Source organism: Rhinopithecus bieti, unplaced genomic scaffold, assembly GCF_001698545.2.
Source record: "Rhinopithecus bieti isolate Rb0 unplaced genomic scaffold, ASM169854v2 scaffold_8135, whole genome shotgun sequence".
NCBI lineage: Eukaryota > Metazoa > Chordata > Mammalia > Primates > Cercopithecidae > Rhinopithecus > Rhinopithecus bieti.
In genome coordinates this window covers 174,967-188,451 of record NW_016805664.1, presented here as the reverse complement: position 1 = coordinate 188,451, position 13,485 = coordinate 174,967, and the positions used below count along the sequence as shown (strand labels likewise).

At 56.3% G+C, this 13,485-nt stretch overlaps 1 protein-coding gene across 3 annotated transcripts in view; it reads right to left on the bottom strand.

Annotated features, from left to right (window-relative positions):
- SLC29A4 (solute carrier family 29 member 4) overlaps window positions 1-13,485 on the bottom strand; it is a 23,632-nt gene that overhangs the window by 8,244 nt on the left and 1,903 nt on the right. The window contains exons 1-7 of one of the 3 annotated variants that reach the window (XM_017873357.1): window positions 9,974-10,046; window positions 8,948-9,122; window positions 6,686-6,817; window positions 6,312-6,425; window positions 5,736-5,864; window positions 1,843-1,917; window positions 443-475 (exon numbers count right to left, since the gene is read on the bottom strand). In XM_017873357.1, the coding sequence (XP_017728846.1) occupies window positions 443-475; window positions 1,843-1,917; window positions 5,736-5,864; window positions 6,312-6,425; window positions 6,686-6,817; window positions 8,948-9,122; window positions 9,974-9,979 (664 nt within the window). In that variant the 5' untranslated portion in view covers window positions 9,980-10,046. Of the gene's footprint in view, window positions 1-442; window positions 476-1,842; window positions 1,918-5,735; window positions 5,865-6,311; window positions 6,426-6,685; window positions 6,818-8,947; window positions 9,123-9,973; window positions 10,047-13,485 lie in introns of those variants that run through there. The other 2 variants (XM_017873358.1, XM_017873359.1) reach the window with 2 other exon arrangements.

The window sequence follows — 13,485 nt, the reverse complement described above, 5'->3', positions numbered from 1 at the left end:
CCCTCCACCGCCGGCCCTGCTCCCACCCACTGGCCCCTCCCATCACCGTAGGCCCCGCCCACTTCCACCGCCCCGCTCCCACAACCAGACCAGCTCCACTAGCCCCTTCCAGAAATTCCTACAGTAAGCGCCCCAGCTGCTTCCAGACCCCATTCAGCTCCGCCCCCACTCAGCCACGCCCAGCTCCATCCCACCCTCCACCCCCACTCAGCTTGGCCCCACACAGCCCCGTCCCACCCGCTCCCCCAGCTCCCCGCCCCACCTCCCTTCCCAGCCACACCCCCTGCCGCTCCATCTAAGTCCTGAGTCTGGTTTCTCTCTGGCCCCAACTCCGGTTGCCCCTAGCTCTGCCCCAGCCACAAGAGGAGCTGCCCACAGGAGCTGCCCCTCACAGCAGCCCCACCCCGACGCCGCTCACACAACCCCACCATGGGGCATTTACCCAGTGCCTGCTGCGTGGCTGCACCCTCCTGCTCTGAGGACGCAGTAGGGCCACGATGACACACGGACGCAGGGTGGGAAGAGGATGGATGCAAACAAGATTGTGCGTGATTCAGGCAGGGGGCCGAAAGAGACGGAGCAGAGGGCGCGCAGAGGTGGGGGGCTGTTAGAGGACCCCTGTCCCATTGGGGGCCTTTGACGCGGAGGTCTGCAGGACAGGGCTGGGAATGCAGCCTGGGGACGGGTGTTCCTGGCCGGGGACTGCCGTGAGCTGACTGCTCATGTTTGAGGCGCTGGAAGCCGCGATTAGGGTCACGAGGCTGGGAGGGAGGGCCTTGGGGTGGGCAGGCTGTGGGTTTTTTCTTAGTGTGGCCATGGGCCACTGCCCCGTGTGAGGCAGGGTGGGTCAGGGCCATGGTGGGCCACCCCGTGAGGGTGGGCAGGGCTCTGAGCGCGTCTTTTCTGCGGGGCCCTTGGCTCCATAAACCACCCGACATCAGTGTGCCGGCACAATTCTGCACCCACTCTGGCTTAGCCCCACCACAAAATCCACTGGCCAAGATGGGAGTCTGGGGGCTCCGGGGCGTCTGGTCTACCTCAGCACCAGGCAGAGGGTTGCAGAACGCCCCCAAGGGGAGAAACGAACCAGGCCCACGTGGGTCTTGATCTGGGCTTCCGCTTCCTGCCTGGGCGGCACTGACCCCGGGCAGTCCAGGCACAGAAGGAAGCTTGGGGACCCTGAGAGGAAGGGGCCTGCACGCACACAGTGTCGCTGCCAGGGGCCAGTGCTGCCCCTCTGCAGGGGCTGGAGGCCAGGGGACAGACCTAGGACTTGGAGAAGGTCCGGGTGTCATATAAGGTTCAGGCATGAGCAAGGAGGTGCCATTTGCTGAGAAGGGGCGGGTGTGAGTGGCAGGGTGGGTGGAGGAGACGTGAGTTTGAGAAGCCCGTGAGACACCCACATGGGGTGCTGACCAGGGGGTGGCTTGTGTGTCCGTGGCTGAAGGAAGGCATGGTGCTGTAGGCATGGCGTGATGTCCATGACATCACGGCCATGGATGGGGCCCACTCCCTAACACACGCACACACACAAACTTACAAAACGCACACCCAGCCACATGCTCAGAGACACACACGCTTCCCCCATCACAAAGGACCACACACCCCAGAAACACAGCACACACATGTGTGGGCCCACATGTCCCTCCCATGTGGGAGTCCACCCTTTTTCTACCCCCAGCCAGGCCAGGAAAGATGGTGATCACTGTCCCTAGCTCACTGTGCCAGGGATTGTGAGCCTCCCTCCCAGACCAGGGTGCATCATTGGGAGCCCCCGGGAAGAAGCTTCCAGAGCCCAGGGCAGCCCAACACCCCCTCCCCGGGAGATCTGCAGATACTCACTCTCCCCGGTCATCACCCCCTGCGTGTACCGCTTGGGTAGCATCCCCGTGTATCCGTAGAAGCTGGATTGCTGCACTTGAGAGAGAGAGAGAGAGAGAGAGAGAGAGAGGAAAAATCCAGAGACACCATTATCACCTGTCAACTTGGGTGAAATGCACTAGCTTGGGAGAACTCAAGGGCGCATAAACAGCCGTTAACACCACTAATGGCAGAGAGATTTGACACGCAGCAGTAGGAACACCAACCAGTGTACCCTTGGGGTCAGCCAGGGTCATTGACAAGCTCTGGTGGATGAAACATCTGCAGAAATGACACGTCACTTCTGGGCAAGGGAGTGAAAAGCCTGCATGGACTTTCAACCTTTCCTTTTCCCATGGGCAGGGACAGGAGAGGCCATGTATTATGGATTGGGGAGAGGACTGTCTGCCTGAGGCCCTGAGAGACCGTGTGGAGCATAACACCCTTCACCCTCCAGACAGGACAGGCAGCAAGAGTGAGAAAGTCAGGCTTGTTCTATGGAGCCACTGAGATTTCTCGGTTAATTTGCTATACAGCAATAACCCCTCTCATCCTAAATAATACAGCCAGAAATCTATCAGGATCTAGGGAAAACAAAAGTGTACAGGCCCCTACCTTGGAGTCTAGCAAATCCATGACTGGAAGTAGCCTTGGGGGCAGTCTTTGTCTAACTAAAATCTTCTGGTCAAGGCTGGGCACTGTGGCTCACGCCTGTAATCCCAGTGCTTTGGGAGGCTAAGAAGGGAAGATCGCTTGAGTCTAGGAGTTCAAGACCAGCGTGAGCTACAAAGTGAGATCTTGTTTTTATGATTTTTTTTTTTTTTCAGATAGAGCCTCGCTCTGTCGCCCAGGCTGGAGTGCAGTGGCACTACCTGGGTTCACTGCAACCTCTGCCTCCCGGGTTCACGTGATTCTCTTGCCTCAGCCTCCTGAGTAGCTGGGACTACATACAGGCATCCGCCACCACACCTGGCTAATTTTTTGTATTTTTAGTAGAGACGGGGTTTCACTATGTTGGCCAGACTGGTCTTGAACTCCTGACCTTGTGATCTGCCCACCTTAGCCTCCCAAAATGCTGGGATTACAGGCAAGAGCCACCATGCCTGGCGACAAAAATTTTTTAAAAATTAGCTAGGTGCTAATTTTTAAAAATTAGCCTGTGCCTGTAATCCCAGCTACGTGGGGGGGGCCTGGGCTCTCCTTTGAGCCCAGGAGGTCGAGGCTGCAGTGAACCATGATCCCACCACTGCACTCCAGCCTGGGCAACAGAGTGAGACCCTGCCTCTAAAAAAATAAAATCAAGTCACAGCATTTTTTTTTTTGTTTTTTAGCAAAACACAACAGTAGCATTGGGAGTATTATTTCATGAAGGCTTGATGTCATTTATAAAGACACACATGTGTTTACAGGGCCATAATACAAAATGTATTTCTTTCTTCCTGAAAGTCATGGTCAAAAAGAGTTTGAAAGTCTACCAAGCTGGCTAGGCACAGTGGCTCATGCCTGTAATCCTGGCACTTTGGGAGGCTGAGGTGGGCAGATCACAAGGTCAGGAGTTCAAGACCAGCCTGGCCTATATGGTGAAACCCCATCTCTACTAAAATACAAAAATTAGCCAGGTGTGGTGGCAGGCGCCTGTAGTCCCAGCTACTCGGGAGGCTGAGGCAGGAGAATCCCTTGAACCTGGGAGGTATAGGTTGCAGTGAGCTGAGATTGCGCCACTGCACTCCAGCCTGGGCGACAAAGACTCCATCTCTAAAAAAGAAAGAAAAAAAAGAAAGTCTACAAAGCCTTGCTGGACCCTTGCGAAATGTCACTGCCATGAAACACAGGGGTGGGTGAAGGACTGTCCTGGATTAAAGGAAAGTTATGAATCTAGAGAGCACTTTGGGTCAGAAAAAAAAAAAAAAAGCTATAAAGAACATTATCGGGGCCAGGCACGGTGGCTCATGCCTGTAATCCCAGCACTTTGGGAGACTGAGGCGGGTGGATCACGAGGTCAGGAGATCGAGACCATCCTGGCTAACACTGTGAGACCCCGTCTCTACTAAAAATACAAAAAATTAGCTGGGCGTGGTGGCACACGCCTGTAGTCCCAGATACTTGGGAGGCTGAGGCAGGAGAATGCTGTTAACCCAGGAGGCAGAGCTTGCAGTGAGCCGAGATCCACACAGAGTGAGACTCCGTCTCAAAAAAAAACAAACCATTATCAGGATGACTGGAGAAGTTCGAATATGGGTTGTAGCTTAGAAAATAGTATCGCATCAGAGTTAAATTTCCCAATTTTGGCAATTGCAACGTGGTTACAGAAGAAATGTCGGCCGGGCATGGTGGCTCACACCTGTAATTCCCTGCACTTTGGGAAGCTGAGGCAGGTGGATCACCTGAGGTCAGGAGTTTGTAACCAGCCTGAGGAACGTGATGAAACCCCATCTCTACTAAAAATACAAAAATTAGCCTAGCATGGTGGTGCACGCCTGTAATCCCAGTTACTTGGAAGGCTAAGACAGAAGAATCGCTTGAACCCGGGAGGTGGAGGTTGCAGTGAGCTGAGATCGCGCCACTACACTACACTCCAGTCTGGGCAACAGAGCGAGACTGTCTCCAAAAAAAAAAAAAAGAAAAGAAAAGAAAAGAAAAGAAAAGAAAAGAAATGTCTTGACTGGTAGAAAAATACACCTGGGCCGGGCGCGGTGGCTCAAGCCTGTAATCCAGCACTTTGGGAGGCGGAGACGGGCGGGATCACGAGGGTCAGAGATCGGGACCATCCTGGGCTAACACGGTGAAACCCCGTCTCTACTAAAAAAAAATACAAAAAAAAAAAAAAAAAAAAAACTAGCGGGCGACTGGTGCGGGGCCTGTAGTCCCAGTATCGGCGAGGCTGAGGCAGGGAGAATGGCCGTAAACCCGGGAGGCGGAAGCTTGCAGTGAGCTGAGATCCGGCCACTGCCACTCCAGGCCCGGGCGACAGAGCGAGACTCCGTTCAAAAAAAAAAAAAAAAAAAAAAAGAAAATACACCCTGATAGTTGAAGTATTAGTAATTAGGCAAGAAAGGTGATGACATCTACAACTAACTCTCAAATGGTACAAGGGAAAATATGTATTTATATTTATATATACTTAGGGAGAAATTTAAGTACAGAGAGAGAGGGGTGGAGGGAGAGGGGGAGAGAGTGTTCATGTGGGACTTCACTGTATCATTCTTGCAAGCTTTCTGTAGGTTTGAAATTTTTGCAAAATAAAAAGTAGCTTTCAAAAGTTTGTAAGGCCAGGCACGATGGCGCGTGCCTGTAATACCAGCACTTTGGAAGACCGAGATGGGAGGACTGCTTGGGCCTAAGAGTTCAAGACTAGCCCGGGCAATATAGGGAGACCCCGGTCTCTACAAACAATTTTTTAAAACTAGCCAGGCTTGGTGGCATGTGCCTGTGGTCCTAGCTACTCAGGAGGCTGAGGTGGGAGGATGGCTCACCAGCTGGAGTCCAGGAGGTTGAGGCTGCAGTGATCTATGATCATGCCACTGCACTCCAGCCTGGGTGACAGAGTCAGACCCTACTGAAAGCCATTGCCCAAGAGAAACAGTGACATGGTGACAAAGGCAGAACAGTCTTTGAAGCCCTGTTTATACCAGGGAAACCAGGGACTGCCTCAGGGTCTCTGTGGCTACACGCTGTGCATACACAGGCTCGTGTGGGTGTGAGCCAGTGTGCATGGGTGTGCAGGTGTGCACGCTGGCATGCAGGTGGACACACACCTGGCACCCAGCCAGCCCGGCTCTCATCATGTCACATGCCACCAGCAGGAGACCAGGGCTGGGGTGGGACAGGGTCGGAAGTGGGCACTCAGGGCCTCACCCCTGGGCCCCGGTTCCTACCTGTGCAGCCAAAGGCCACGGTGCCCACAGCGGCCAGGTTGATGGCGTAGGCCTGGTCCCGAGAGAAGAGCTGCAGCCACACATCGCAGATGCTGATAAAAAGGAGAGGGCCCAAGGCTAAGAGGTAGCCTGTTGGGGGAGAGGCCAGTGAGGGGAGCGGTGGAGCCAACTGGGTGGGGGTCCCCCTCCTCCTCGCCCCTCCTGCATAGTCGGTCAGAGGCTTTCTCTGCCCTTCCTCTTTAAGGACAGCCAGGGATGCTTTACAAGTCTAACAGGGGCACCCAGAGGGCTTCCTGGAGGAGGCGCCATTTGAGCCAGGCCTTGAAACTGGATGACACCGTGCGGAGGAATGGAAAAGGAAGAACACACTGAGTGTGGGGAAGAGCTTGGGCGGGGCCCAGGGACATGCAGTGGGGTACAGAGGCCCCACCACGGCCAGACCCCAGGGCAGCTCTATGAAGTGTGCCCATTTTACAGACGAGGCGAGTGAGGCTCAGGGAAACTGGGCGAGTGGATGACCGGCCAGGCACATGGGAGCCACAACAGGTAGGCGTCCCGTGGCGGGGCCCAGCGCACCTGCGGTAATCCTGGTGTGCAGGGTCAGTCTCTCCACCAGGACGTTGTTCAGGAGCACGGCTGCCAGCGCCACCAAGATGTAGGTGAGGCTCATGTCAAACACGATGGAGGTCCCTGTGGAGGGCCAGAGACAGCAGGTGCTGAGGGAGGCCCCACCCTCTGCACTGACCCCTGCCAGATGCAACCTCCCAGAAGCGGCTCGCTGCCCAGAGAGGGTGAGTGGCTGCCCTGAGGTCACTCAGCAGCTCACAGTGGAGCCGAGATCCGAATCAAATAGGTCCCTGGGTAGGACCCTCGCCCCCGGGGGTTTCTGGGAGGCCCCGGGCCATGATGGAGTATGCTGAGTGGCCGGGCGTGGCCGTGGAAGGGCCCACCTGGGTACTTGTGATGCAGGTAGTCCACGTCCGTGATGAAGCTGTTGTACGGCAGCAGGAAGCCCACGCCAGCCAGCAGCATTGCGAAGTAGATGGCGTGGTAGCGGTCATCGGGCACCGGCTCCTCCAGTGCTAAAGCCAGAGACACCAGGTGAGACGGGGCACCCTCCATGCATGGCTGCGGCCTCCGCACAGGACGATGGCCATCCCCTTGGCCTCCATCACCATGGCCACTGCCATCGCTGTGAACCCTGCTCCCCTCTGCTCCAGATACCTCTGTCATCTGGCCATTATCAAAAGCCACCAAATACTGTGGCTACGGCCACCAAACCCACGCCATCACAGCCACTGAAGCCACCAGCTTGATGGACAGGAAACCAGCTCACGCCTGTCATTCCAGCACTTTGGGAGGCCGAGGCGGGCAGATCACCTGAACTCAGGAGTTTGAGACCAGCCTGGCCAACATGGTGAAATCCCATCTCTACTAAAATAGAAAAAATTAGCTGGGCATGGTGGTGCAAGCCTATAGTCCCAGCTACTCAGGAGGCTGAGGCAGTACACTAGTTTGACCCCAGGAGGTGGAGGTTGCAGTGAGCCAAGGTTGTGCCACTGCACTCCAGCCTCAGCAATAGCACGAGACTCTGTTTTCAAAAAACAAAACAAAACAAAAATTATAAGATATGGAAGGAGAAGAGTGAACACCCTCTGCCTGTCCTGCTGGGGAAGGGGTCAGCATGTTTAGGGTCGTACAGGGTTCTTGCATCATGCTTGGTGGCAGTATGACCTTGTCACTGCCTTTGTTTGGAGAGGAGACATGGTTTATGGAGATGTCTATGGGAGCCACAATGGCAAGGGGGGACCATGATGGTCTGCTTATGGTCACCTTGACAGGCTGAAGTACAGTCCCCAGTTCAAACACTAGCCCTGGTGCTGCTGTGAGGGCATTTTGCAATTAAAGTTCCTTCTCCATCAACTTTCAGTTCATCAAAAGGAAAATGACCCTGGATAGGTCTGACCTAATTGGGTGAGACCTTGAGGTCTTCCTGGAGCTCAGAGATTCCAAGAAGCTCTTGCCCGTGGATTCCAGACTGTCCATGACCTTCCTGACTGCCTGCCTGGCTTAACTAGCTCCCACTTTAGTCAGCCAATTTCTTTTTTCTTTTCTTTTTCAGACAGAGTCTCACTGTCGCTCAGGCTGGAGTGCAGTGGCATGATCTTGGCTCACTACAACCACTGCCTCCTGGGCTCAAGTGATTCTCCTGCCTCAGCCTCTGAAGTAGCTGGGATGACAGGTGTGTGCCACCACACCTGGCTAATTTTTGTAGGTTTTTGTAGAGACGAGGTTTTGCCAGGTTGTTCAGGCTGGCCTCAAACTCCTGGGCTCAAGCGATCCTCTGGCCTCAGCTTCTCAAAGTGCTGGTATTATAGGCGTGAGCCACCGTGCCCAGCCTTAACCCAGGTTTCTGAGCCTAAAGTACTAGCATAAACAATAGCTCCCCCAAAAAGAACTATAGCTTACAGGGTGCCTCCTGAGTGCCAGGGACAGGCCCAAGCAAGATTCTGTTGATTCTGGTGCAGCCACATTGACACAATACTATCCCCCTTTTTCAGAGGAAGAGACTGAGGGCCAGAGAGGAACAGTGACTTGACCGGAGCCCCTGGTGGGTGAAGGATGGGAGGCAGTCTTGAACCTGAGCCTGTCAGACTCCAAGCCTGTGGGCTGTCCACTCTGCCAGTCTGATCTTAAAGTCAGGTGGCCCAATTCCTCAATGTAGTGAAACTGAGGTTCAGAGAGGTTTAGGCCCTTCTAAGGTCACACAGCTGGGCTGAAAACCAGAGCTTTGAACCTCACATCCAGTCCTGTTCAGGCACTTTCCTGGCTCCTTTGCAGTGAGGCATAGCTTGCTTTGGCCAACGAGTGTGACCAAAGTGACGTGTGTCACTCCAGATAGAAGCTTTATGGATCAGCGCATGAGCCATGGGTCCCTTCACCCACCCAGTGAGCACGAAAGCCCATGTTAAGACAGAGTCTCCTCTGCCGGGGGCTGTTGGCAGGGCCCCTAGCACGGACACGCAGCATCAGGGCGGAGACGTTGAGACGGTGGGCGTGTTTGTTATGCAGCAGATCTAATCCACACTGACAGGCACTGCCTCCAGTCCATGACCACCCATGGCTCCCCGATACCCCAAGGCTTCACTGGGGGTCACACAGCCCAGTCTGCTTTGGGACAGGACACACACCTTGCCCGCACCCCTACTTACCGGAGTCCATGAAAGCTGGGATGCCCCTGGCCCTAAGGCCCTGGCCCTGAGACGCCTCTGTCACCTCCTCCAGCTGGTGACTGTCGAAGGTGAAGCTCATCACTACGCCCGGGTCTGGTGTGCCTGCCACGCTGGGCTCCTCAAGGCGCTGGCTCCCGACAGAACCCATGGCAGCCTGTGCTTTGGAGGAAGCAGAGAGAGCAGGTGAAGGAAGAAGGATGAGAAGACACCCCAGCCTCGATGCCATGCGGCCGGGACTGTATCCCCTGGGGACCATCCTTTCTATCCATCCAGAGGACATTAATTTAAGCAGATAAGCAATGTCATCTGGTGTCTTTTTTTTTTCTAGACAGGGTCTCACTCTGTCACCCAGGTTGGAGTATGGTGGCGCAACCATCACTCATTTCAGCCTCCACCTCCTGGGCTCAAGGGATCCTCCTGATTCAGCCTCCCAAGTAGCTGGGACCACAGGTTCGAACCACCATGCCTGGCTAATTTTTTAAAAATTTATTTTGTAGAGATGGCATCTCACTACATTGCCCAGGCTGGTCTCCAACTCCAACTTCTGCCTTGCCTCCCAAAGTGTGGGGGTTACAGGCGTGAGCCACGGAGCCACTGCAGCCAGCCCTCACCCAGTGTGTCTCAAGATGCTCATCCTCATTACTATCTAGGGAGAAGGGGTCGGAGGGGAGGAGGGCTCAGAGACTGCTGCCCCGGGGAACAACCAAGGTGGCCTGCATGGTGGCAGCGGGCACGGTAAGAAATAGATGGAGTGGAGGAATACTTTGGTGGTGCGATACCAGAACTTGGGGGGCAGTCGGAAACAACAGATGACATGAGTGAGCCTCGTGCGTGCCTGCACCGGCAGGGTCCTCTGGGAGGAAGGCGCCTTTATTACTCATTTTTCAGCTCAGGAAAGGGAGAGTCCCCTTGGTCTCACAGGCAGAAAGCGGGGGAACCCAGACCCCAACCCAGGTCTGTGTGACACTCTGAGCCACCATGACCCTTGGTCCTGGGGCCAACCACCTTCATGGCGGAAAGTTCTTCCTGTGGTCTTGCCTCAGTGCTTCTTGCTTCAATTTGGATCTGCCAGCCCTGACCTTCGGAAGGAAAGGAAGGAACTAAGTCATCTGTCGTGGAGATGCTTGCACTGTGTGGGCAGCCCTGTGTGTGCCTGGGGCAGGCTAGCTTTTTCCCCTAAAATGATTTTTCCTTTTTTTTTTTTTTTTTTGAGATGGAGTCTCACTCTGTTGCCAGGCTGAAGTGCAGTGGCGTGATCTCAGCTCACTGCAACCTCCGTCTCCCAGGTGCCAGCGATTCTCCTGCCTCAGCCTCCCGAGTAGCTGGGACTATAGGCGCCCGCCACCACACCCGGCTAATTTTTGTATTTTTAAGTAGAGATGGGGTTTCCCCATGTTGGCCAGGATGGTCTCAACCTCTTGACTTTGTGATCCACCCACCTTGGCCTCCCAAAGTGCTGGGATTACAGGCCTGAGCCACCGTGCCTGGCCAATGATTTCTTTTTCTAATAACATGTATTTATTTATCTGGATGCAGAAAGGATTTGTGTTTGCTGCAGAGTTTAAGGCTCACAGAGAGGACAGCACGGCACTGAGCGCTGAATGTAGTGCCTCAGTTTCCCCAGTATGTGGGAGAGCCGTGGAAAGGCTGGAAGAAGCCCACCCTGAGGGGTCCCACAAGCCCAGAGGAAACTTGACTTTTTGTTTTTTTGAGACAGAGTCTCTTTGTTGTCAAGGCTGGAGTGTAGCGGCACAATCACCACTCACTTCAGCCTCTGCCTCCCAGGCTCGAGTGATCCTCCCACCTTAGCCTCTTAAGTAGCTGGAACAGGTGTGCACCACCAGGCCCGGCTAATTTTTTTTCTTTTTTGTAGAGATGGGGTCTCATTATGTTGTCCATAGTGGTCTTGAACTCCTGGGCTCAAGTGATCCTCCCACCTTGGCCTCCCAAAGTGCCGGGATTATCGACATGAGCCATTGCACTCAGCCCAGTCTGATTTTCTCTGGGGTTGACCCATGTCACCTCTGCCTGCTCTTGTCCCATCTCCTGGGTCTCGTTTCCTCCAGCTCCCCTGCCTCAGTTTACTCCCTTCCCAGCCTCCAGGCAGAAGCACCTCCCTGTGACTCCATGTCCCCCTCTTCTAGCTCACTACAGAGTTTTAACTGGAGCCTGAATGGGGGTCTGGGGCCTCACTGGGGCTTTGAAGCCAGAGCTTTCCCATTTCCAGGTTTTGGGGGACTGGGGAGATTCAGCCCCTGACAGCTGGGGACCAACCCAGGTGATTAGTGCCCACTACCAGGGGAGAGGCGGTCCCGGACTTCTGGGGGCTGAGAAGCCTGGCGTATCTCCCCTTCTAGGCTCAAGGCTCTCCTGACTGCCCCTTGTCAGCCCTGGCCCTCCTGCCACATCTGGAGCACATCTGGGGTGGCGAGCAAGGCTTAGAGCAGAGCTGGGCTGGGCTTGAACTGGGGTGGCCCTGGGAGGGCTCCGCACACCTGTCCTCCCCTGTGAAGTGGACACAAGCCTGACCTCGAGAGTCGTTGGGAGGTGCCAGAGAGTCAGCAAAGGCTGAGAGACCCCGGGACTCTTCTTCAGCCTGCAGGGCCAGGGAAGGGGATGGTGTCAGGGTGACAGTCTTCAACAATCAAATGCTCCTCCTGCCATCTGCTCAGGATACCAGCCCAGCCCAGGACATCCAAACCCAGAAAGGCCTGGTTTGTGTTCAGTAAGGGCCCCCGAGACGCTCCCCGGGACGTGCAGTGCCCCAAACAATCCTGGCCAGAAAGCCAAGGTTTCTGCCTTGCCCAGAGGCCATGCCACCCAGGAAGGCGGACGTGCTTGGCATCCAGCCAGGAGGCGGCTGCTGTCCCCTCTGGCTCAGTCAGCAAAGTGGGCAGCTGCCACCCACACTGCCCGGCTTGGCCAGCCACTGTCCCCATGGTGGAGGGAGTGGGGAGCCTGCTGCAGCCGCTCGCCCCCACCTCTCCTGGGCCACAGGCTTCCAACTCTGTCCTTCCCAGCCCCCAACATGCAAGCCTACTACCCTCCGGGGAAGGCAGCCCAGGACCTCCTGCCCTGTCCCCCGTTAATTAAAATTTAACCACATGCACATTGGCCTAACCACCCCAGCGTTTAAGGGGCTTGGCTCTGCTCCTCTACTCTGAGCTGCGGTGACCCCTCGACGCCTGCCCCGGGGGCCGTTGAGAAGACACAGGTCACTTCTTTGGCCTTGAGGTCACCCCTCAGGTCTCAGTTTCCCCACCTCACAACTCAGTAGAGGAAGGAGAGGGTGAGAGTATGTCACAAACAGGGACTCGGTGGATGGCTGGTGGGTCAGGCTCAACTACACACAGTAGGCATTCAACAGCTGCACAAGCTGCCACTTAAAGAACACTGCTATGGGCAAGGCAGGGCTCCCACCCCTCTCCCTCATTTTTTTTTTTTTTTTCTAATTTCTATTTTTGTAGAGGTGGCGTCTTGTTCTGTTGCCCAAGCTGGTCTTGAACTCCTGGCCTCAGGTGATCCCCCAGCCCCAGCCTCCCAGAACTGAGATTACAGGAATGAGCCACTGCGTCTGGCCAAGGCCTCTCACCATTCTGCAGGGAGGGCAACTGAGGCACATAGAGGTCAAGTCGGGGGTGGGGGAGGTCATGCGGCTCAGACTGGAGCCTGGCCCAGTGACCCCCTCCGGCTCCTCCCATTTCCACGGGGCCTGAAGTGCACAACAGTCCTGAACGCGGCCCGGGGCAGCTGGAAGCTCTGGGGGTCTGGACCCCAAAGCCAGTTTGGCCTCACTCTGGGGCCGCGCTCCTCCGGCCCGCCAGGGAGAACCAGGGGAACCGAATTCCACTTGGAAAGCGGGCCTGGGCTCGCACTCCTGGCTCAACTACCAGTCCTGGTTAGTTGATGCCTGGTACACCCCTGGTCCGCGTTAACCGGGGCTAACGATGTCTCTGCTGCCCTTTCCGCAGCCCAGCGGTCTAAGCTGCTCCAACTCCTCTGGGGGTGGGTTTCAAGCCCCTCCGGCCACCCCCTTCTTGCAGCCCCCCCAGGGACCCATGCATGCAGGGGCCACAGGCTGGCCCCCGGACCCACTGCCCTCCCCGGCCTGGGTCCCCGCGCCTTTCTGCCGCTCCCCCCCACCCCGCATCATCAGCCGCAAAGTTGGCTCGCGGACCTGCGCCCCCAGGCAAAGGACAGACCCCGGAGGCCAGGCCCCGCCTCACCCAGATGCTTTTTCGAGAACAAGGAAGGGGTCGGCGGGGGCAGGGGGGCGATGGGGCGGCGCTGGAGGGTCCGGGGAGGAACTTCGTGCGGGAGGACCCTCGCGCGGTGCCAGGGGAGGCGGTGGCGCCGACACCCTCCATGGCCGGGGCCCAGGGGTCCGGGTCCGCGCTTGTCGCCGGGCGCGGGGGGCTGGGCCGCACAGGACGCGGTCGGGGCGGCCTCGGGTTCCCGGGACAGGGGCGGTCTGGGGAGAGGAGGCAGCGCCCGGACGGGCGGGAGGGGGCGGGGGG